The sequence below is a fragment of the Eubalaena glacialis genome, chromosome 14 (assembly GCF_028564815.1).
Source record: "Eubalaena glacialis isolate mEubGla1 chromosome 14, mEubGla1.1.hap2.+ XY, whole genome shotgun sequence".
Taxonomy (NCBI): Eukaryota; Metazoa; Chordata; class Mammalia; order Artiodactyla; family Balaenidae; genus Eubalaena; species Eubalaena glacialis.
In genome coordinates, this window is record NC_083729.1 from 78,668,487 (window position 1) to 78,694,234 (window position 25,748).

General features: G+C 38.5%; 1 protein-coding gene across 1 annotated transcript in view; it reads left to right on the forward strand.

Annotated features, from left to right (window-relative positions):
- Positions 1 to 25,748, forward strand: part of DNAH6 (dynein axonemal heavy chain 6) — a 290,936-nt gene that overhangs the window by 213,527 nt on the left and 51,661 nt on the right. The window contains exons 61-63 of the mRNA XM_061168664.1: positions 7,935 to 8,168; positions 11,897 to 12,032; positions 20,673 to 20,842. Coding sequence (XP_061024647.1) covers positions 7,935 to 8,168; positions 11,897 to 12,032; positions 20,673 to 20,842 — 540 coding nt within the window. The remainder of the gene's footprint in view (positions 1 to 7,934; positions 8,169 to 11,896; positions 12,033 to 20,672; positions 20,843 to 25,748) is intronic.

The window sequence follows — 25,748 nt, forward strand, 5'->3', positions numbered from 1 at the left end:
TTGAGGATTTTTGCATCTATGTTCATCAGTGATATTGGCCTGTAGTTTTCTTTCTTTGTGACATCTTTGTCTGGGTTTAGTATCAGGGTGATGGTCGCCTTGTAGAATGAGTTTGGGAGTGTTCCTTCCTATGCTATGTTTTGAAAGAGTTTGAGAAGGATAGGGGTTACCTCTTCTCTAAATGTTTGATAGAATTCACCTATGAAGCCATCTGGTCCTGGGCTTTTGCTTGTTGGAAGATTTTTAATCACAGTCTCAATTTCAGTGCTTGTGATTGGTCTGTTTATATTTTCTATTTCTTCCTGGTTCAGTCGCGGAAGGTTCTGCTTTTCTAAGAATTTGTCCATTTCTTCCAGGTTGTCCATTTTATGGCATATAGTTGCTTGTAGTAATCTCTCATGATCCTTTGTATTTCTGCAGTGTCAGTTGTTACTTCTCCTTTTTAATTTCTAATTCTGTTGTTTTGAGTCTTCTCCCTTTTTTTCTTGATGAATCTGGTTAATAGTTTATCAAGTTTCTTTATGTTCTCAAAGAACCAGCTTTTAGTTTTATTGATCTTTGCTACTGTTTCCTTCATTTCTTTTTCTTTTATTTCTGATCTGATCTTTATGGTTTCTTTCCTTCTGCTAACTTTGAGGGGTTTTTTGTTCTTCTTTCTCTAATTGCTTTAGGTGTAAGGTTAGGTTGTTTATTTGAGATGTTTCTTGTTTCTTGAGGTAGGATTGTATTGCTATAAACTTCCCTCTTAGAACTGCTTTTGCTGCATCCCATAGGTTTTGGGTCGTCGTGTTTTCATTGTCATTTGTTTTTAGGTATTTTTTGATTTCCTCTTTGATTTTTTCAGTGATCTCTTGGTTATTTAGTAACATATTGTTTAGCCTCCATGTGTTTGTGTTTTTTACGTTTTTTTCCCTGTAATTGATTTCTAATCTCATAGCATTGTGGTCAAACAAGTTACTTGATACGATTTCAATTTTCTTAAATTTACCAAGGCTTGATTTGTGACCCAAGATATGATCTATCCTGGAGAATGTTCCATGAGCACTTGAGAAGAAAGTGTATTCTGTTGTTTTTGGGTGGAATGTCCTATAAATATCAATTAAGTCCATCTTGTTCAATGTGTCATTTAAAGCTTGTGTTTCCTTATTTATTTTCATTTTGGATGATCTGTCCATTGGTGAAAGTGGTGTGTTAAAGTCCCCTACTATGATTGTGTTACTGTCAATTTCCCCTTTTATGGCTGTTAGCATTTGCCTTATGTGTTGAGGTGCTCCTATGTTGGGTGCATAATTATTTACAATTGTTATGTCTTCTTCTTGGATCAATCCCTTGATCATTATGTAGTGTCCTTCTTTGTCTCTTGTAATAGTCTTTATTTTAAAGTCTATTTTGCCTGATATGAGAATTGCTACTCCAGCTTTCTTCTGAGTTCCCTTTGCATGGAATACCTTTTTCCATCCCCTCACTTTCAGTCTGTATGTGTCCCTAGGTCTGAAGTGGGCCTCTTGTAGACAGCATATATACAAGTCTTCTTTTTGTATCCATTTAGCCAGTCTATGTCTTTTGGTTGGAGCATTTAATCCATTTACATTTAAGGTAATTATCGATATGTATGTTCCTATTACCATTTTCTTAATTGTTCTGGGTTTGTTATTGTAGGTCTTTTCCTCCTCTTGTGTTTAGTGCCTAGAGAAGTTCCTTTAGCATTTGTTGTAAAGCTGGTTTGGTGGTGCTGAATTGTCTTAGCTTTTGCTTGTCTCTATAGCTTTTAAATTCTCCATTGAATCTGAATGAGATCCTTGCTGGGTAGAGTAATCTTGGTTGTAGGTTTTTCCCTTTCATCATTTTAAATATGTCCTGCCACTCCCTTCTGACTTGCAGAGTTTCTGCTGAAAGATCAGCTGTTAATCTTATGGGGATTCCCTTGTATGTTATTTGTTGTTTTTCCCTTGCTGCTTTTAATATTTTTTCTTTGTATTTAATTTTTGATAGTTTGGTTAATATGTGTCTTGGCGTGTTTCTCCTTGGATTTATCCTGTATGGAACTCTCTGCGCTTTGTGGACTTGATTGACTATTTCTTTTCCCATATTAGGGAAGTTTTCAACTATAATCTCTTCAAATATTTTCTCAGTCCCTTTCTTTTTCTCTTCTTCTGAGACCCCTATAATTCGAATGTTTCTGTGTTTAATGTTGTCCCAAAGGTCTCTAAGACTGTCCTCAATTCTTTTCATTCTTTTTTTTTTATTCTGCTCTGCGGTAGTTATTTCCACTATTTTATCTTCCAGGTCATTTATCCGTTCTTCTGCCTTAGTTATTCTGCTATTGATTCCTTCTAGAGAATTTTTAATTTCATTTATTGTGTTGTTCATCATTCTTTGTTTGCTCTTTAGTTCTTCTAGGTCCTTGTTAAATGTTTCTTTTATTTTCTCCATTCTATTTCCAAGATTTTGGATCATCTTTACTATCATTACTCTGAATTCTTTTTCAGGTAGACTGCCTCTTTCCTCTTCATTTGTGTGGTCTGGTGAGTTTTTACCTTGCTCCTTCATCTGCTGGGCTTTTCTCTGAATTCCCATTTTGCTTAACTTACTGTGTTGGGGGGGGTCTCCTTTTCGCAGGCTGCATGTTCGTAGTTCCCGTTGTTTATGGTGTCTGCCCCCAGTGGCTAAGGTTGGTTCAGTGGGTTGTGTAGGCTTCCTGGTGGAAGGTATTGGTGCCTGTGTTCTGGTGGATGAGGTTCGATCTTGTCTTTGTGGTGGACAGAACCACATCCGGTGGTGTGTCTTGGTGTGTCTGTGACCTTATTTTGATTTTAGGCAGCCTCTCTGCTAATGGGTGGGGTTGTGTTCCTGTCTTGCTAGTTGTTTGGCATAGGGTGTCCAGCACTGTAGCTTGCTGGTTGTTGAGTGGAGCTGGGTCTTAGCCTTGAGATGGTGCTCTCTGGGAGAGCTTTTGCCATTTGATATTATGTGGAACCGGGAGGTCTCTGGAGCACCAAGACCCTGTCAGCCACACAGCTCAGAAGAAATGGGAGACAAAAAGAAAGAAAGAAAAAATAAAATAAAATAAAGTTATTAAAATTAAAAAATAAAATTTTAAAAAATTATTAAAAATAAAAAAATTTAAAAAGTAATAAAAAAAAAAGAACAAAAGAAGAGAGCAACCAAACCAATAAACAAATCCACCAATGATAGCAAGCACTAAAAACTATACTAAAAAAAAAAACGGACGCACAGAACTCTAGGACAAATGGTAAAAGTAAAGCTAAACAGACAAAATCACACAAAGAAGCATATATATACACACTCACAAAAAGAGAAAAAGGAAAAATATATATATATCTATTTATATTTAAAAAAAGGAAGAGAGCAACCAAATCAGTAAACAAACCTACCAATGATAATAAACTCTAAATACTAAACTAAAATAAACATAAAACCAGAAAGAAATTAGATGCAGAAAGCAAACCCCAAGTCTAGAGTTGCTCCCAAATTCCACCGCCTCAATTTGGGATGATTCATTGTCTATTCAGGTATTCCAGAGATGCAGAGTACATCAAGTTGATTGTGGAGATTTAATCCGCAGCTCCTGAGGCTGCTAGGAGAGATTTCCCTTTCTCTTCTTTGTTCGCACAGCTCCTGGGGTTCAGCTTTGGATTTGGCCCTGCCTCTGCGTGTAGGTCGCCTGAGGGCATCTGTTCCCTGCCCAGACAGGACAGGGTTAAAGGAGCAGCTGATTAGGGGGCTCTGGCTCACTCAGGCTGAGCGGAGGGAGGGGTATGGGATGTGCGGCGAGCCTGTGGTGGCAGCAGCCGGCATGACGTTGCAACAGCCTGAGGCATGCCATGTGTTCTCCTGGGGAAGTTGTCCCTGGATCGTGGGACCCTGGCAGTGGCAGGCTGCGCAGGCTCCCAGGAGGGGAGGTGTGGATAGTGACCTGTGCTTGCTCACAGGCTTCTTGGTGGCTGCAGCAACAGCCTTAGTGTTTCATGCCTGTCTCTGGGGTCCGCGCTGATAGCTGCGGTTTGCACCCATCTCTGGAGCTCATTTAGGCAGTGCTCCAAATCCCCTCTCCTCGCACACCCTGAAACAATGGTCTTTTGCCTCTTAGGCAGGTCCAGACTTTTTCCTGGACTCCCTCCTGGCTAGCTGTGGTGCACTAGCTCCCTTCAGGCTGTGTTCAAGCAGCCAACCCCAGTCCTCTCCCTGGGATCTGAACTCCGAAGCCAGAGCCTCAGCTCCCATCCCCCACCCGTCCCAGCGGGTGAGCAGACAAGCCTCTCAGGCTGGTGAGTGCTGGTTAGCACTGATGCTCTGTGCAGGAATATTCTCCTTTTTGCCCTCTGCACCCCTATTGCTGTGCTCTCCTCTGTGGCTCCGAATCTTCACCCCTGCACACTCCCCGTCTCTGCCAGTGAAGGGTCTTCCTAGTGTGTGGAAACTTTTCCTCCTTCACAGCTCCCTCCCAGAAGTGCAGGTCCCATCCCTATTCTTTTGTCTCTGTTTTTTCCTTTTTCTTTTGCCCTACCCAGGTACGTGGGGAGTTTCTCACCTTTTGGGAAGTCTGAGGTCTTCTGCCAGCATTCAGTAGGTGTTCTGTAGGAGATGTTCCACATGTAGATGTATTTCTGGTGTATTTGTGGGGAGGAAGGTGATCTCCACGTCTTACTCCTCCGCCATCTTGAAGGTCTCCCCCTCTCATCCTCTTTAAGGCAGCATTCTAGTATCTCCCAAAAGCAAATTCAATGTCACAAAACTTTGGCAAGCAATGTCAGTTTACCCGAAGATTTCCAGGGGGACAGAGTTTGCATTGCTCATCACACAGCAAAATATACCAAACATCCACAGGGGTCCCCTCTGTTCACCTCTGGAGTTTCTCTCAGCCCATCCCCCACACGACCTCTCTGGCTGTTTCCCATCTACCAGCTCCCATTCCCCTCTTGTCTGTATTGTTCCCTTTTCTGTACAGAGCAGTTTAGCTCACTCTGGCTTCTTTAATCATCTGTGCTCACACCCATAATACAACTCAAAGGCCTCTCCATACACACCACTCACAGTAGAAAACAGTAATGATTGTAAATAGATCCTCTTTCCCTGCCACACATCTTTACTTCCTGCTAGATGCCCTTATACCTGTAGTCAGTGCTGGCTCTCACTCCGGAGGCCAGGCCAGCCCAGGCCTCATGTTTTTAAAACACTGCTCTGTACTCTGGGGATCCAAAATGGATTTTCGCAGACATTGCCCATCAAACACAGTTCAGTTCCAAAGCCACATCCAACCTGTCCCCATTCTGTCTCTAGAGCCACATTTCCCACTAGTCTCTGCCAGCAGCCAAATGGATCCATTCACATTCCCTTGACTCCCCAGATGCTTCTGTGTTTATGACCCTCTCTGTTTAGAATGCCCTCCCTCCCAGATTAAGTGCCACCTTCTCATTAAGTTAAGCCTGTGGATGAGGATGTAGTCTTCTGGGGCTGGATGTCCAAAATGGTCACTTACGTGGCTGGGTTGTCAACTCCTACAGTCACCTCTCCATGTGGCTTGGGTGCTCACAACAGGGCAACTGGGTTCCAAGAGGGCAGCTCCCAAAAGCAAATGTTCTAAGAAGCCAAGATGGAAGCTGCAAGGCCTCTTCTGACCTAGCTATGGATGTCAGGCAGCATCACTTGTGCTTTAGTCTCTTGGTCAATGGAGTCACTAAAGCTAGGCCAGATTCGAGAGGAGGAGATTTAGACTCCACTTCTCCATGGAAGGAGTAGCAAACAATTTTCAGCAGTCTTTCTCCAACACATGTGAACGCCTCATGTGGGACTTCCACCACTCTGCCTGGGGCAGTGGGCTCTTGTCTCCTGCTGAAGTCTGACCTACCAGAAGGCAGGAAGGAAGCGTCACCCAACCCTGCTTCCCCCCGTGGTGCTTAGCACCATATGACACATCATAAGTGTCTCTTGAGTGAAGAGGCTGTTTGCATCCCTCCATTAAAAAAGGCTGTTGAAATATTCAAACAATTTTTATATACTAGACCAAGCTTGGTTTTTCCTCCAGATGTCTTGTTTGGTGGCCTCGGTATGGTCAGGGGGCCGGCAGCAATAGGAGCTGCAGGAGAGAATGGAAATGAAGAATTGAGAGAAATGAGAGGCATGTTGTGTAGACACACCTGGGCTCTCTTCCAACAAGAAGTGCATCTGCTGTGGCAGCCTTTAGAAGCCATTTCTACTCGGGTCACAGCTCAGTTCCTAAAGGCAGGGGTTGCCATTCTCACGCCTCTTCCTTTAGTTGGTGGGTATTAAAACAAGCAAGGTAAAGATTAGTAAATCCTTTCATTCTATCTAAATGACTTTGATAACACTTCTCTCATCCTGGGTGTTTTGGAATTCATGCTTTTCAAGGTTTTAAAATCTCCTTCAATAATTAAAAATGAAGATGCCCTGAAAATATCTTGAGCCAACAGAAAAAGGGTTATAGGATGAATCATCAAAACACTGGAGTTTTGCTATTTGGAAGGGAAACTAGAAACCCAAAACACAATTGTAGGTGACAGCCCTGGCCAGGACATCCTCTACCAAACGCACCCATAATTTCATTTCACACTAAAGTTATTTAGGGTGTGTCAAGATTCGCCATGTTTTATTTTGGCACCGAACTTACCAGGTCTTCACTGGACTTTAAACTCTCTGCCTCTTGTCAGGTTGTTAAAGAAAACTCTTTGCTTCTAAGTGTATTAAAGTAACAACTCCATTATTCTTTGTTGACCAAACTTTCCAGAGAATTAACAAGGCTTTCCCAGTTCTCTAGAATAAGTGAATGCTTCCTCCAAGCCCTTTTAATTTTAGGGAACGGAGGCCTATCTTTTGGTGAGGAGACAGACAGTCAGATCTTTTCCCCTTGCTCTCCATCCTGTTAGCAGAATGAGTTGGTGGTACAAGGAGGCCTGCACAAGGACAGTGCAGCATTTTTAGGGGCTTGTGAAGCACACTTCTTGACATTGATCTGCCTTGGCCCTCAGCTGGTCTTCAGCGTCCAATCTGCTTCAGTCTGTCTGATCTCCCCATGAGCAAAGCATCTCGATCCCTGTCAAGGTGACCAAGGAATTGGGCAGCCCTGCCTCACCTGGCACCTTTGCCCCTTGAGCTGTGGATCCTCAAGGCCGAAGCCATAAGGATGGTCCTCTCATCCCTCATGAGACCCCAGTCTCTGCTGCAAGATCCCCTTGACCATGACTTGCAGGCAAGCCCCGGAGTTCAGGCTCTGCTCAGATTTGTCACACAGCTCAAGACCCTTGGGAATTTCTGGATCTCCCCTCCCCCTGCCCTTGTGCTACTTGGAAGTGGCTGTCCCTCTCACCTGAGCCCTCCATGCCACCATCTCTGCTGCCTTCCTGATATCCTTGTAATATGAGGCACCTTTTGGGGAGGAGGCCTGTTCCCAAAATTTCCAGGTGGGAAGCAGGGTGGAAGTCTTCTTTAAAACTGCTTCCTCTTAAATGTCAAAGAAAATTCTTACACATTCTTCCCACACCCTAAGAATTATCTTGGGAAAATGCCAAGAAGAGGGCATGACCTTACCTAGCCCTTACACCTCTCATCCAAAGTGATTATCAAATGTGAGTTGAGGATATGAGAAACTCGTTTTGCCAGCTCACCTTTATTTTCCATTTTCTGTCCAAAGTCAATATTATGCCTTTTCAGTAGTCAAGGATTGGGCACTGGTCCATTTCTGAAAAGTGGGGAGAGAAAGAGGAGTGCACAAAATAAATATTACATATAAATGTGTCAATTTGGGATGAATTCTGGACTTTTTTATGGTACAGTATTCATCACCTGTGCTGCTATTTACTCACTGAATTTGGGGGAGTCAGGGTGAGGAGCAGGGATATTTTTTCCTCCATGAAATTGAATTAAATCAGAGACACTGATAGAGTTCTCTTTCACAGTTGTTCAATACAACAATTGAAACCTCTGTGAGGACAGATGATCTACAGCAGCGCATGGAAATTCTACTAGAACAGACTCTCCTAACAGCTTATGTCAATGTCTCGAGAGGACTTTTTGAACAACATAAACTCATCTACAGCTTTATGCTCTGTGTTGAGATCATGCGTCAGCAAGGAAGCTTAACTGATGCTGAATGGAATTTCTTTCTCCGAGGTTCTGCAGGATTGGAAAAGGTATCTGTGTCAAGATTAGACAGTGAATGTTATTAGATAGAGCCCACAAGTACCTACCAATGCTCCACGGTGACTCTGGTGGCTGAAGGTTATACATTCAGCTGTGTGGCCCACTAGGGGTCAGGGACTCAGACTATAACTTAGTTCTGTCTTTAGTCACTATATAATGTTTGTAACATTTGACCTCTTTGTGCAGCCATGTCCGCACCTGTAGAAAAGAGATGTTGAGAGTAACCAGTGAACTAGTAGATAGGAACATGTTTTGTAAAGTTGACCATCTTACAAATGGGAAGAGTTAAAATCCAATTAAAGTTGTAATTCAGAGATCTGGCCACACTGTTTGTGAAACCATGACCCTCTCTTGCCTGGACCCATCTTTCATTATAAAGCATGGGAAGGACTAGAACTTGATTGTTGCCTTCTGTCATACCATAATATTTGTCTAACTTGCCCCAGCCCCTCAAACTGGCCTAACTCACCCATGTACCACAGACCTGGTGGCCCACAGAACTGAGGCACAGTCCCCCAACTCTTGCCTGCAAGTCCATCTGGTCCAACTCTAAACTCTTGGCTCTGTCTTCAATCTCGAGCCCTACCCTTGGCCCCTACAGACCTGACACCTGCATCTGTTTGCCAGTATTTGAGCCTCAGAGTATCACTGGGACATTGGACTTTGTGCTTTCATTTGACTCTCAGCACCCTGCACTCCCAGGACAAGCCCAAGGAAGACCTCTACACCAGATGGTCCTTCTTCCCTGACACCCACCCATCCTGCATACATACGTATTCTGTTAATCCTTGCTTAACTTCATAATCACAGTTAATACGTATAGAGGGTTTGCTATGTGTTTTATGCATATCTACTCATTTATTTATTTCAGTATTCCTGTTGGGTGAGTTCCTAATTTTATCTCTAGTCTGCAGATAAGTTAATTAGGCACAAAGAGATGAAGTAACTCATCATGATCACACACTTATTAGGGTTTGGAACCAGGATTCAAACCCTTGCAGTCAAGTCTGTAGAGCTTGCCCTCTTACCCACCTCACTCTGTTACTGACTATTAGTCAGTCACTCAGCTAAGCCCTTCCCGGCATTGTCACCCTTCTTCCTTCACAGTATTCTTGTTAACAGCTGTGTTTACAGTTTTTTCAAGCAGAGGCTCAGAGAGGTTAAAGACCTTTCCAGAATCACATAACTAATAATCATAAAAACACTCAACAAACTAGAAATAAAAGAGAACTTCTTCAACCAGATAAAGAGCATATACAAAAACCCACAACTAACATCATACTTAATAGTGAAAGCCTGGATGCATTCCACCTAGTATCAGAAACAAGAAGGATGTTTGCTCTCACCACTTCTTTTCAACATTGTACTGGCAATTCTTGCCAGGACAGATACACAAGAAAATGAAATGAAAGGCATCCAGATTGGAAAGGAAGAAGTAAAACTATCTCTATTTGCAGATGACATGATTTTGTACATAGAAAACACTAAGGAATTTACTTTTAAAAAAACTGTTAGAATTAATAAACAAGTTCAGCAAGGTTGCAGGATACAGGATCAACCTACAAAATTAATTTGGATTTCTTTACATTTGCAATGAACAATATAAAGTGAAACTAACAATTCCATTTACAATGGCATCAATAATAATAAAATACTTAGAAATAAATTTAACAAAAGAAGTTCAAACTTATACTCTGAAAACTACAAAACAGGCTGAAAGAAATCAGAGCACCTAAATAAATAGGAAAACATCCCATGTTCATGGATTGGAGACTTAATATTGTTAAGATGGCAATACTCCGCACACTGATCTACAGATTCAGTGATATCCCTATCAAAATTCTAGCTGGTTTCTTTTCAGCAATTGCCAAACTGATCCTAAAATTCATACAGAATTACAAGAGATCTAAATCCCAAAGCTTACTACAAAGCAGCAGTAATCAAGACAGCAAGATATTAGCATAAGGATAGACATATGGGTAAATGGAATCAAATGTGAAAGTCCAGAAATAAAGCCATGTGCCTATGGTCAACTGATTTTGACAAGGTTGTACTGATACATACTACAACATGAATAAACCTCGAAAACATTAAGATGATAAAGGATTTGTATTTAGAATAGATAAAGAATTCTTACGAATCCATAATAAAGACAATGCAACTTAGAAATAGCCAAAGGACCTGAATAGATATTTCTCCAAATATATACATAAGCACATGAAAAGATGTCTGACCTCATTATTTATCAGGGAAATGCAAATCAAAATGATAAGGAGATGCCATTCACACCCATTAGAATGGCTAGAGTCAAAAGACAGATAATACCAAGTGTTGGTGAACATGTGAATAAATCAGAACCCTCATAAACTGCTAACATGAAAAATGGTGCAGCTGCTTTGGAAAACAGTCTGGCAGCTCCTCAAGCAATTAAATGTAGAATTACCACATGATCCAGCAATTCCACTCCTAGGTATATATCAAAGAGAAATGAAAACATAGGTTCACACAAAAACTTAGACATGAATATTCATAGCAGCACTATTTGTAATAGCCAAAAAGGTTACAGCAATCCAGTCCATCAACTGATGAGCGGGTAAACAAAATGTGGTATATCCATAACAACAGAATATCATTCAATCATAAAGAGGAATGAAGTACTGATACTACCACAACTTGAATAAACCTTGAAAACATTAAGCTAAGTGAAAGAAATCAGTCACAAAAGACCACATATTATAAAATTTGATTTATATGAGGTATTCAGAAGAGGCAAATGGATAGAGACAGAAAGCAGTACCAAACTTTCAAAGTTTAGTTTCAAAGTACTAAATTTTCAAAGAACTAGTTTCAGTTTCTTAGGGCTAGAGGGCATGGGCAGGTGGGAGGGGAACTGCTAAAGGATACATGGGGTTTTTTGAGGAGATGAAATGTTCTAAAATTGACTGTGGTTATGGTTACACATAACTGTGAATTTACTAAAATACATTGGATTGTATGCTTTAAATGGGTGAATTGCATGGTATATGAATTGTATCTCAATAAAGCCATTTAAAAATGTGGTATGAAACCTCAGGCAAATATTCATGAAATTTTCAAAGAACTAGTTTCAGTCTACAATCACAGCTGTTTTTCTGTCTCTTTTTAAACTGTTTACCCACATGCAAGGGCTTCATGGAATATTCCCAGATGGCATAATACTTTTCCCAGAAATTTCTGGGAATATATGAAATGATTAGACATATACACACTCAGCCCAGCAGGAATGAGATTTTCACTTGTCTTGCTACTGATTTTGCTATACTACTCAGCATTTCCTATCTCCTAGAGGTGAGAACATCTGGGAACTGGATTTAAAAACTAGTTCTCTAGGAAAAAATCATTAATATAAGAATACTTGAGGGGTGGGGAGAGACTGGTGTGGCATGTTGGAGGACAGGCTAGAAGTAGACTTTACAGATTTTATTTTAACCCTTCACCAGATCAACTGCTTTCTGCATATGTCAACATGAAAAGTTTCATCAGCTGTACTTCTGTTCAAATGTCAACAAATAGAATTGATTCAACACCATTTCTATCTCAATATATCTTATAGTTGTCCTGGGTAAATGGTTATTTTTAACATTCTATTAGAGTTTGATTTTTCACTTAGACAAGGTGAAAGCATATTCTGTGGTTGTCTTTGTGAATTATTATTCACTTTCTTTCTGTCTTCTAATAGGAACGCCCACCTAAGCCTGAATTTCCCTGGCTGCTTACTGCCATGTGGTTCGCATGCTGTGACTTAGAAGAATTATTTCCAGTTTTTAAAGAACTTACACAATACATAGTGTTACATCCTATTTCCATACGCATAGGTAATACGTCAAAAAGGCTCTGCTATATGGGGTTGTAAACAAGCTTGTGAATCCTAACTTTAAGGTCTCCTTTAACCTCTTCTGCAATATCAATATTTTTCACTAGGAAATGTCTTCATTATTAAGAAATTGTGAATTACCTGTTTTCCCAATTTCTTGAGTTGAATGCTTGGCCCATGAATTTTCAATATTTCACATTTACTATTATACCCATTTTAAGAAGATGCATTTACCTCTAGGTATTGCTTTAGCTGCATCCCATACTTTTTTTTTTAACTTTTTATTGACGGATAACATATATATGGAAAATTACACAAATCATAATCAACAATTTGATTATCAAAAACCGACTCTACTTATGAGCCACCACCCAAGTCAAGAAACAGACCAGTACCAGCATCACAGAATCCCCTTATACTCCTTCATAGGACCCTTTCCCTCTTCCCCAGAGGTTATGCCTGCTCTAATTATAACATTCTATGTTACTTTTTCCCCAAAAGTTTTACTATGTAGCCCTTTTGACTCTAAAAGTATACTTGTTAATTCAAATGCATTTACGATTTGGGGGTGCTATCTTTTTATTGTTTATAATTTACTTCCATTGTAGAAATTATACTCATGGTTTTCATGAAATTGATTCTTTGTAATTTATTTATACTTCAGTTTATGTAAAATGTTCCATGTGTGTCTTTTCTTGGATGCAAAAGATATGTAACTTTTTGAACTAAAGATATGTAATCTTTAGTTCAAGCCTATTAATTGTGGTGTTTATTTTACTATCTTTTATACTAAATCTGTAAGGTTCACCACTATGATTGACAATTTCTCTTTGTATTCTGGAATTTCTCCCATTATATCTTGTGGAACTGATGCTGTTAATTATAAATGCGTTTAGGATTATTATCTTTCTAGCAAATTATTCCTTTTTTATTAAATAATATTCCTCTTTACCCTGAATAGTGCTTTTTGCCTTAAAATATATTTTCTAAGATTAATATTATTACAGCAGGATTATCTTCATTAGTATTCCCCCTTTATATATTTCTACGCTCTTCCTTTTCAAGTCTTTTGTGTCATTGTCATGTTTTCGGTGTACCTTTAGTTGGATTTTGCTGTTTTGAGCAATGTGAGAGTCTCTCTTTTTAAACAGGCAAGTTTTAATCCAATTATTGTAAGGAAGGTTATTGATCTATTTCAGTGGCTCTTAACTGTGGAAGATTTTGTTCCCCAGGGGACATTCAGCAACATCTGAAGACATTATTGGTTGCCATGACTGGGGTGGTGCTGCAGGTATCTAGTAGGTAGAAACCAGAGATGTGCCTAAACATCCTACAATGCTCAGAACAACCCTCCACAACAAATGACCACTTGGCCCCAAATGGCAGTAGTGGCAGGGCTGAAAAATGCTGATCTATTTGGATTTACATCTATCATCTTATTTTGTAAGGATTTTTTCCTTGGCAGGCTTTTTCTTTGCTTCATTTTTATTTCTTCTTTCTTGCCTTCAAGTGAATTGTCCACATTCTTTTTTTTATTTCCCCTGTACTGATTTGAAGTCCTGTGTTCTATTGCTATTTTTAGTAATTATTCTTCTACTTCTCATGTGAATGTTTATTTACCTGAATATACCCAGTAAGTGTGGTGGTTTAAAAGCTACATGGACCAGAATTTCTGGGATCCTAATATGTTCATTTGATTTCTAAATAAAGACTAGAAAAAATAAAATACTCTTCAATAAATAAATCAAATAAAAATTATGTTTCTATATTGTGGACCAGTTAAACAAGGTAGCTAGAAGTAGAACACAAAAGAAAAATACTTATAGGAGAAGCCTAGTGATGGACAGTTAGGGACAGATCTGAAGCAAAAAGGGCTAGATGGATCCTCATAAACACAGAAGCAAAGAACGTGGGAAGAGGTAGAGGCTGAAAGGTTAAGTAATTCTGGGAACAACTCATCGTGTTTGGACAAAAGGCACCATGTTATTCCTGTCAACTGGGACTAAAATTTTAGTAATTTAAAACAACCATCCTGCTTTCATTTGTTAAATTTCAAGGTTGATTCTGGAAATCCTGCAGAATCGTGAAGCTTTGTAGATGTGATAGGATGGCTTGTGTTCTAAAAGTGAGCTTTGGATCTTTGCAGGTTAAGTTTAATAATTAATTTCAATGCCACTCTTACCTTCAAAGGCTTCCTAATTGCCTTAATCTTGTGTCTTTGATGGTTTCTAAGTGCTTCATGTCCTATTAGTTGAGAGTTATAATTTTAAATTATCATGTTTTATTAGTCAAAGCCCTGGTGATTATACAGTAATGAGAACCTGAAGAGAAAAGAAGTCCTTTTGGAATAAGTGGTTCTACTACCTGGTCCTCAGAATAATGCATCCACTTTCAACTAGAAAGCACTGTGGTATGCTGTGCCCTGTGGTCTCATACCATGTAATTGTGTATATTTCATATAGAAATTAGAAGTCTTGCAGAGGTACATACTCCATGGCTCCAGGGCCATGGTCTTAAGTGTCACTAAATTACAAACTGTCACCAGCTCTGTGGTTGCTATTGTTAGGGCCCAGAGGATAGTCCCAGGAGACCAGCTGGAGAAAGTGGTTTTCTAGCCCACCATGGAAGCCAACTATTTTGCCTAATGTTCGACTGCAGCAGCCTGTTTCATCACTAGATGGTTGTGCTGGTTTGCTGAGGGGCTTACACCGTACTGTGCTCCCTGCACCTGCAGGAATTTCTTTTTTTTTTTTTCTCCCATTGAGCAGGTTGTCTTTCTTTTTTTTCTTTTTTTTAAATCATTTCTCTATTTTTTTCCCCATGTTCAGTATTAGTTATCTATTTTATACATATTAGTGTATATATGTCAATCACAACCTCCCAATTCATCCCACCACCACCACTACCACCCCACTTTCCCCGCTTGGTGTCCATACATTTGTTCTCTACATCTGTGTCTCTTTCTGCCTTGAAAACTGGTTCATCTGTACCATTTTTCTAGATTCCACATATATGCATTAATATACAATATTTGTTTTTCTCTTTCTGACTTACTTCACTCTGTATGACAGTCTCTAGGTCCATCCACATCTCTACAAATGACCCAATTTCGTTCCTTTTTATGGCTGAGTAATATTCCATTGTGTATATGTACCACATCTTCTTTATCCATTCGTCTGTCGATGGGCATTTAGCTTGCTTCCATGACCTGGCTATTGTAAATAGTGCTACAATGAACATTAGGGTGCATGTGTCTTTTGGAATTATGGTTTTCTCTGGGTATATGCGTAGGATGAGATTGCTGGGTCACATGGTAATTCTTAGTTTTTTAAAGAACCTCCATACTGTTCTCCATAGTAACTGTATCAATTTACATTCCCACCAGCAGTGCAAGAGGCTTTTCTCCACACCCTCTCCAGCATTTGTTATTTGTAGATTTTCTGATGATGGCCATTCAAACCAGTGTGAGGTGATACCTCATTGTAGTTTTAATTTGCATTTCTCTAATAATTAGTGATATTGAGCAGCTTTTCATGTGCCTCTTGGCCATCTGTATGTCTTCATTGGCAAGATATCTATTTAGGTCTTCTGCCAATTTTTTGATTGGGTTGCTTATTTTTTTAATATTGAGCTACATGAGCTGTTTATGTATTTTGGAGATTAATCCTTTGTCTGTTGATTCCTTTGCAAATAATTTCTCCCATTCTGAGGGTTGTCTTTTCGTTTTGTTTATAGTTTCCTTTGCTGTGCAAAAGCTTTTAAGTTTCATTAGGTACCCATTTGTTTATTTTTGTTTTTATTTCCATTACTCTAGGAGGTGGGTCAAAAAAGATCTTGCTGTGATTTATGTCAAAGAGTGTTCTTCCTATGTTTTCCTCTAAGGGTTTTATAGTGTCTGGGCTTACATTTAGGTCTTTAATCCATTTTGAGTTTATTTTTGTGTATGGTGTTAGGGAGTATTCTAATTTCATTCTTTTACATGTAGCTGTCCAGTTTTCCCAGCACCAGTTATTAAAGAGGCTGTCTTTTCTCCATTGTATATCCTTGCCTCCTTTGTCATAGATTGGTTGACAATAGGTGCATGGGTTTATCTCTGAGCTTTCTATCCTGTTCTATTGATCTATATTTCTGTTTTTGTGCCAGTACCATATTGTCTTGATTACTGTAGCTTTGTAGTATAGTCTGAAGTCAGGGAGTCTGATTCCTCCAGCTCCGTTTTTTTCCCTCAAGATAGCTTTCGCTATTCAGGGTCTTTTGTGTCTCCATACAAATTTTAAGATTTTTTGTTCTAGTTCTGTAAAAAATGCCATTGGTAATTTGATAGGGATTGCATTGAATCTGTAGATTGCTTTGGGTAGTATAGTCATTTTCACAATATTGATTCTTCCAATCCAAGAACATGGTATATCTCTCTATCTGTTTGTGTCATCTTTGATATCTTTCATCAATGTCTTATTGTTTTCTGAGTACAGATCTTCTACCTCCTTATGTAGGTTTATCCCTAGGTATTTTATTCTTTTTGTTGCAATGGTGAATGGGATTGTTTGCTTAATTTCTCTTTCTGATCTTTCATTGTTAGTGTATAGCAATGCAAGTGATTTCTGTGCATTAATTTTGTATCCTGCAACTCTCCCAAATTCATTGATTAGCTCTAGTAGTTTTCTGGTGACATCTTCAGGATTCTCTATGTATAGTATCGTGTCATCTTCAAACAGTGACAGTTTTACTTCTTCTTCTCCAATTTGTATTCCTTTTGTTTCTTTTTCTTCTCTGATTACCATGGCTAAAACTTCCAAAACTATGTTGAATAATAGTGGTGAGAGTGGACATCCTTGTCTTGTTTGTGATCCTAGTTGAAATGCTTTCAGTTTTTCACCATTGAGAATGATGTTTGCTGTGGGTTTGTCATATATGGCCTTTATTATGTTGAGGTAGGTTCCCTTTATGCCCACTTTCTGGAGAGTTTTTATCATAAATTGGTGTTGAATTTTGTCAAAAGCTTTTTCTGCATCTATTGAGATGATCATATGGTTTTTATTCCTTAATTTGTTAATGTGGTGTATCACATTGATTGATTTGTGTATATTGAAGAATCCTTGCATCCCTGGGATAAATCCCACTTGATCATGGTGTATGATCCTTTTAATGTGTTGTTGGATTCTGTTTGCTAGTATTTTGTTGAGGATTTTTGCATCTATATTCATCAGTGGTATTGGTCTGTAGTTTTCTTTTTTTGTAGTATCTCTGTCTGGTTTTGTTATCAGGGTGATGGTGGCCTCATAGAATGAGTTTGGGAGTGTTCCTTCCTCTGAAATTTTTTGCAAGAGTTTGAGAAGGATGGGTGTTAGGTCTTCTCTAAATGTTTGATAGAATTCACCTGTGAAGCCATCTGGTCCAGAACTTTTGTTTGCTGGAAGATTTTTAATCACAGTTTCAATGTCATTACTTGTGATTGGTCTGTTCATATTTTCTATTTCTTCCTGGTTCAGTCTTAGAAGGTTATGCCTTTCTAAGAATTTGTCCATTTCTTCCAGGTTGTCCATTTTATTGGCATAGAGTTGCTTGTAGCAGTCTCTTATGATGCTTCATATTTCTGCAGTGTCCACTGTAATTTCTCCTTTTCATTTCTAATTTTATTGATTTGAGCCCTCTCCCTTTTTTTCTTCATGAGTCTGGCTAAACGTTTGTCAATTTTGTTTATCTTCTCAAAGAAGCAGCTTTTAGTTTTGTTGATCTTTGCTACTGTTTTCTTCATTTCTATTTCATTTATTTCTGCTCTGATCTTTATGATTTCTTTCCATCTACTAACTTTGGGTGTTGTTTGTTCATCTTTCTCTTGTTCCTTTAGGTGTAAGTTTAGATTGTTTATTTGAGATTTTTCTTGTTTCTTGATGTAGGATTGTATTGGTATAAACTTCCCTCTTAGAACTGCTTTTGCTGCATCCTATGGGTTTTGGATTGTTGTGTTTTCTTTGTCATTTGTCTCTAGGTATTTTTTTATTTCCTCTTTGATTTCTTCAGTGATCTCTTGGTTTTTAGTAACATATTGTCTAACCTCCATGTGTTTGTGTTTTTAATGTTTTTTCCCTGTAATTGATTTCTAATCTCATAGTGTTGTGATCGGAAAAGTTGCTTGATATGATTTCAATTTTCTTAAATTTACCAAGGCTTGATTTGTGACCCAAGATGTGATCTATCCTGGAAAATGTTCCGTGTGCATTTGAGAAGAAAGTGTAATCTGCTGTTTTCAGATGGAATGTCCTAGAAATATCAATTAAATCTGTCTGGTCTAATGTGTCATTTAAGGCTTGTGTTTCCTTATTAATTTTCTGTCTGGATGATCTGTCCATTGGTGTAAATGAGGTGTTAAAGTCTCCCACTATGATTGTGTTACTGTCAATTTCCTCTTTTATAGCTGTTAGCATTTGCCTTCTGTATTGAGGTGCTCCTATGTTGGGTGCATATATATTTATAATTGTTATATCTTCTTGGATTGACCCCTTGATCATTATGTAGTGTCCTCCCTTGTCTCTTGTAACATTCTTTATTTTAAAGTCTATTTTTCCTGATATGAGAATTGCTACTCCAGCTTTCTTTTGATTTCCCTTTGCATGAAATATCTTTTTCCATCCCCTCACTTTCAGTCTGTATGTGTCCCTAGGTCTGAAGTGGGTCTCTTGTAGACAGCATATATATGGGTTTCGTTGTTGTATCCATTCAGTGAGCCTGTGACTTTTGGTTGGAGCATTTAATCCATTCACATGTAAGGTAATTATCGATATGTATGTTCCTATTACCATTTTCTTAATTGTTTTGGGTTTGTTTTTGTAGGTCCTTTTCTTCTCTTGTGTTTCCCACTTAAAGAAGTTCCTTTGGCATTTGTTGTAGAGCTGGTTTGGTGGTGCTGAATTCTCTTAACTGCTGCTTGTCTGTAAAGCTTTTGATTTCTCCGGTGAATGTGAATGAGATCCTTGCTGGGTAGAGTAATCTTGGTTGTAGGTTCTTCCCTTTCATCACTTTAAATATATCATGCCACTCCCTTCTGGCTTGTAGAGTTTCTGCTGAGAAATCAGCTGTTAACCTTATGGGAGTTCCCTTGTATGTTATTTGTCATTTTTTCCTTGTGGCTTTCAATAATTTTTCTTTGTCTTTAATTTTTATCAGTTTGATTACTATGTGTCTCAGCATGTTTCTCCTTGGGTTTATCCTGCCTGGGACTCTCTGCGCTTCCTGGACTTGGGTGGCTATTTCCTTTCCCATGTTAGGAAAGTTTTTGACTATAATCTCTTCAAATATTTTCTTGGGTCCTTTTTCTCTCTCTTCTCCTTCTGGGATCCTTATAATGCAAATGTTCATATGTTTAATGTTATCCCAGTGGTCTCTTAGGCTGTCTTCATTTCTTTTCATTCTTTTTTCTTTATTTGGTTCCGCAGCAGTCAATTCCACCTTTCTGTCTTCCAGGTCACTTATCTGTTCTTCTGCCTCAGTTATTCTGCTATTGATTCCTTCTAGTGTATTTTTCATTTCAGTTATTGTATTGTTCATCTCTGTTTGTTTGTTCTTTAATTCTTCTAGGTGTTTGTTCTTTAATTCTTCAAGGTCTTTGTTAAACATTTCTTGCATCTTCTCAATCTTTGCCTCCATTCTTTTTCTGAGGTCCTGGATCATCTTCACTATCATTATTCTGAATTCTTTTTCTTAAAGGTTGCCTATCTCTACTTCATTTAGTTGTTTTTCTGGGGTTTTATCTTGTTCCTTCAGCTGGTACACAGTCCTCTGCCTTTTCATTTTGTCTGTCTTTCTGTGAATGTGGTTTTTGTTCCACAGGCTGCAGAACTGTAGTTCTTCTTGCTTCTGCTGTCTGCCCTCTCTATCTGCAGGAATTTCAATGCTAATTCTTACTACATGTTATAACCAGAGTAAGGGCTAACTAGGATCCTAAGCCTCATGTGAGATGCAAGCCCATTTCTTATAAATATTCCAGGGGGGTTGAGGGCAATGTGTTCAGTTTATTAGGGCATAAAGTTGTACTGATGTCAATTTATTCATATATTATTTATATAGTAAAAATTATTTATACCAGAATTTTTAATTTGCTTTATCTGTCACAGACTGACAGTTGTGTTATTTCCTATCACTAATATGTTTTTCTGCTTTTTCTTCTGCCTTCAGCAGTGGTGGTTTGATGTATTTTTATGCTATTGTCTGACACATATAGGTTTATTTTATTGTGTTTTTATTATTGGGTTTGTATTTTAATTAATATAACTTGAACTATTTCATCCCATTTAATTATATTTGCCTTGAATTCTAATATATCCAGTGTTACTCTTATCATGTCAGGTGTTTGTTTTTGCTCACATTTAATTGATATATCTCTATGCATCCTTTTATTTTTACCTTCTCTGTCATTTGTTTTAGCTTTGCCTTTTGTTAAGTGGTTTGAATTCGTTTTCTGATCCAATTTTAAATTCACTATTTTTGAATTAGATTGGGTAGGGGGAGATTAAATATATTTACATTTGTGGTAATGTAAAAAGCTAATGGTAAATGTAGAGAGTTTTTAATTACCAAATACATTTATTTAATATCAAAATCAAAGCAACTTTAATTAAAGCATATTTTTAAATTGTGTTTCCAGGATCTTTTGAGACTTATCTTAACCCACCTGAACAGGAAGCCTATTCTAAAATAAAGGAGGATGATCAACTCATGACAACAGAAAGGGTGCCCACAAGCCATAATTTTTGGCGTCCAGAATTAAGTTCTTTCCATAAGCTAATTCTTATTAAATGCTGTAAAGAAGAAAAGGTAGGAGATTTTTTCATTGAAGAACTGTGTTATTTACTGTAATTAACTGTGTTAATTACTTCTACTAAAGCTCACCAGCCAGTTATGATTCATGGACTGAATTAGATTTGTTTAGAGAGTAGCAATGGCCAAGTTTGGGAGGTGGTTTGTGACTCTGTGTTATTAATAAGAAATACAGACTTTGTGTTATTAACAGAACACAATGTTTTATACAAAAAATGATGAAAGAAAAGGTTGGAGAGCCAGCCAGGAACCTGGTGGTCCTTCCCTGGTGTGTGTTATGGGGAACTTGTGATCTCTGCTACGGAGGGCAGGGATCTGCTGGACATCGTTAGCAGGGGATTGATGGGCCTTTCAGATCTTGGCAGCAATGGGAAGAAGGCATTTGAAGAGAAAAACACCATAGTTACCAAGACCAGTTTGAAGATGGTTGATGTAGTTTATATAAGAAATTACAGCAGTCTGCATTAAAAAAGAACAAAATAATGCCATTTGCAGCAAGATGGATAGACCTAGAGACTATCATACTAAGTGAGGTCAGACCAAGACAAATATCATATGATATTGCTTATATGTGGAATCTAATTTAAAAAATGATACAAATGAACTTATTTACAAAACAGAAAAACTCACAGATCTTGAAATCAAACTTATGGTTACCAAAGAGGAAACGTGGGGGTAAGTGATAAATTAGGAGATTGGGATTAATATATACACACTACTATATATAAAATATATAACTAGCAAGGACCTGCTGTATAGCACAGGGAACTCTATTCAATATTCTGTAATAACCTATATTGGAAAAGAATCTGAAAAAGAATGGATATATATAGAGATAGGTATATGTATGTATATATATATATATATATATATCACTTTGCTGTACACCTGAAACTAACAAAACATTGTAAATCAACTATGCTCCAATAGAAATTTTTAAAAAAATTATGGCAGCTGGAATTAGGATAGAGGTAGTAGATTAAAGAGATGGAGGGGGATGTGGAGATGGGGCAACTGTGTTGCTTCTAGTTTCTGCATGGGTGCCAAAGGGGATAGTTGTATCAACAACTAAGCAAATGTGAAAGGAAAAACATGTCAGAGAAAGATGTCACTGAGTCTGCAGTGTCCACCAGTATCAGAGTGTATAGTAGTCTGGAGACCGATTAATATCTGGTTATAAAACTCTAGGGAGAAATATGGCTTAGAAATAGAGATTGGGGAATCATCAGCATTGAGTTGGAAAGTAAAACCACAGGAGTTGTTAAAATGGTAGAGGAATAATAGAATAAGAGGACAAGTGGGCAAATGATGAAACCTTGAGAAGCACCAACTTTGAAAGGACAGAGAGAAAGGATGAAGAACCCATGAGAAGGAAGAGGCAGAGGGGCAAGAAGAACACCAGGAGAAAGAAGTGACGTGGAAACCAAAGAAGTATAGAGTTTCAGTACAGCAAGTTATCAACAGAATGAATGAATGGAGGATGTTCCTATGAGAAATGAGAGAAAGAAAACTCACTGGAGAAAGCCAAAGCATAGTTGGGAAATATTGAGGCTATGCTGTAGGATTTTCTGCCATCTCTGTAGGAACACTGAAAGGCTATGGGGTCGACGTGGGCTACCAATAATTACAATAGATGAATAGAGGATAAAAAGCCATTGAGACTGTTGGTAAAAGTAGTTCTATAAATGGGGAGAGATCTAAGAAAGAGCTTATAGACTGGGAGAAGAGGAAAAACCTTGAAAGTTTCTTTGGAAGCAAATGTAGTTGGACTAGAGGAGTAGCACAGCTAGAAGGACGGGAGTGGTTGTGATCAAAGTTGAACTTAAAATTTCTGATGAGCAGTTCTAAGTGATGACAATGTCCTGAGGGTGGCCATGGGTGTAGGTGACTGAGGAAGTGATGAGATGATGTGCATTAGAGTTATAGGTCAAGGAACTGTGAGGTTAGGATGTGGAATGGCCTTATGGACCCTGAACCTGGGTTGTGTCACCCCAGATGGTGAGACACAGTTGATAAATCACTGGCACAGACATGAATGGAGAGGAAAGCTATGAGCAGATGGAAAGTCTGCAGTGAATATGGGACAGTGGCTACCAGGTTGGATGCTGACAAGAATGAAGGATGACTAAGTGGCAGGTGCCCCAAAGAAGAAGGAGTTTTAAAGATTAAGACATGGGCTAGAAAATTCTAGACAATAGGAAATTGTTGTTGTTTCAGGTTCTGTATCTCTATGTATGAGCTAAGGTTCTTTAGGTTACAACCATAGAGAGTAAACTTAATAAGTTTAATAAAAAAAGGATTTATTAAAATTAAAAGATACTGGGGGGTAACTCATTAAATTCAAGGAGAAGCCAATTAATCACGCTTCAGGAAGAGTAATAACCTGGGCAATTCAATGAACATAGCTCTGTAGTATTACAATTATCAGCACTCAGCTCTCAACTATAAACTGTTCCTCTAGTTTCAAATTCTTAAGAGAGAGATTCTGATTGGTCCAGCTTGACTTAGTTTTACCCCTGGTCCAGTCAGCTATGGATAGGGAAATTGCATCATACAGTAGAAATATGACTACTGGAAGATTTCCTAGAGAAGAGTTGCTGGTTGGCTATGTCCATGCAAGATCCCACCTGCTGTGAGGCCTTGTCTCCCAGCCAGCATTCCCATTTCTCTGGTCCAGAGAAGACCAGCTCGGGAAAGACCTGAGAGTCATCTTCCAATATTTGAAGACTGGTAACTTTCCCTCAGCTTCTGTTCATAGAACATTTAACAAATACCTTGGTGAGTAATTATTGTATTCTAGGCACTGAGGCTACAATTGTGAAAAAGAAAAAATTCAAAGTCCATACTCCCATGGGCTTACATTCTAGTGGGAGAGAGGGGGAAAAAAAAGAATAAAATATTTTCCATTTGCAAAAAGTTCTTGGAAGGACATGAATGGGAAGTTTCAGTAAAAGTAATAGAGTGAAAGCCAGTTTAGGGTGGGAACCAAGGAGGACGTCTTTGAAGGGGTGATATTCTCAACTTCTCATATAAATCATTTCCTGTGTCATACCAACATCCAATTTGGTGGGGAGGTAAGGGGTGAGCAGCAGCTAGACGTGGAGTAGTGCCCTGGCTGGGGAAGCCTAGCAGGGACTGGAGGGAGGGCCTACTGGGAGAAGAGGGTCCCAGAGGAGAAGGGCCCAGAAGAGCTCAGAGACAGGCCTTCAGGCTGTGGTCAGAGCTGCTGCTCATGGGAGCAACTATGAAATAAATAGAATAGGAAATGGAATCGAGCCCTGAACCGGAAGTGGGCGGAGTCACTCCCCTTGGGCACCACCTAGGCTTTGATAGGAGAAGCAAAGGGGCTTCACAGGGGATACTTGCCCACCCTTCCCAGTCACAGGCTGCAGGTCAGCCTGAGGGCAGGGATTCTTTTTTGTCACTTGGACCCTTTGAAGAATATGATGAAAGTTGCAGGCCTTCTTAGAAAATGCATGAATGCTCTCCCACATATGATTTTGTAATTCTAGGTTAAGAATTCCGATCTTAGGAAATGAAGTTCGTTCTCTCTCTTTCTCTCTCTCTCTCTCACACACACACACATACTTTTTTTTTTTTAACCTTTTCATCCTCTGCACCCATTTTACCCTCTCTGGCAACCACCAATCTGTTCTCTGTATCTAGGAGTTTGTTGTTGTTGTTGCTGTTCTTAAGACTACACATATAAGAGAGGTAATATATTTATTTTTCTCTGTCTGAGTTATTTCACTTAGTATAATGCCCTCAAGGGCCATTCATGTTGTTGCAAATGGCAAGATTTCATTCTTTTTCATGCCTGAATAATATTCTATTTTGTGTGTACATATATATACCACATTTTCTTTATTCATTTATCCATTGATGGACACAGGTTGTTTCCATGACCTAGCTATTGTAAATAGTGCTGTAGTTAACATGGGGTGCATATATCTTTTCAAGTTAGTGTTTCCATTTTCTTAGGATAAAGACCCAGAATTGTGAGTGCTGGATCATACAGTAGTGCTATTTTTAATTTTTTGCAGACATAGACACTGTTTTCCATAGTGGCTGCACCAATTTACATTCCCACCAACAGTGCCCAAGGGTTCCCTTTTCTCAACATCCTCACCAACACTTATTTCTTGTCTTTTTGATAATAGTCATTTTAGCAGGTATGAAATGATATCTCATTGTGGTTTTGATTTGCATTTCCCTGATGATTAATGATGCTGAGCACCTTTTTCATATACCTGTTGGCCATCTGTATGTCTTTTTTGGAAAAATACCTATTCAAATCTTCTGCCTATTTTTTAATTGGATTGTTTGGGGGCTTTTTGCTATTGAGTTGCATGAGTTATTTGTATATTTTGTATATTAGCCCCTTATCTAAGATTTGCAAATATTTTCTACTATTCAGTATGTTGCATTTTCATTTTGTTGATAGTTTCTTTTGCAGTGCATAAGCTTTTTAGTATGATGTAGCCCCACTTATTTATTTTGACTTTTGTGGGTTTTGCTTTTGGTGTCAGATTCAAAAAATCATTACCAAGACTTGTGGCAAGGAGCTTACTGCATATGTTTTCTTCTAGGAATTTTATGGCTTCAAGTCTTATGTTTGAGTCTTTAATCCATTTTGAGTAAATATTTCTGTATAGTGTAACATAGTGGCTGAGTTTCATTCTTTTGCATGCAACTGTCTAGTTTTCCCAACACCATTATTGAAGAAACCATCCTTTCCCCATTTTATATTCTTGACCCCTTTGATGTAATTTAACTGACCATATATGCCTGGGTTTATTTCTGGGCTCTTTGTTCTGTTCCATTGATCTGTGTCTGTTTTTATGCCAATATCATACTGCTTTAATTACTAGAGCTTTGTAACATAGTTTGAAATCAGGGAGTG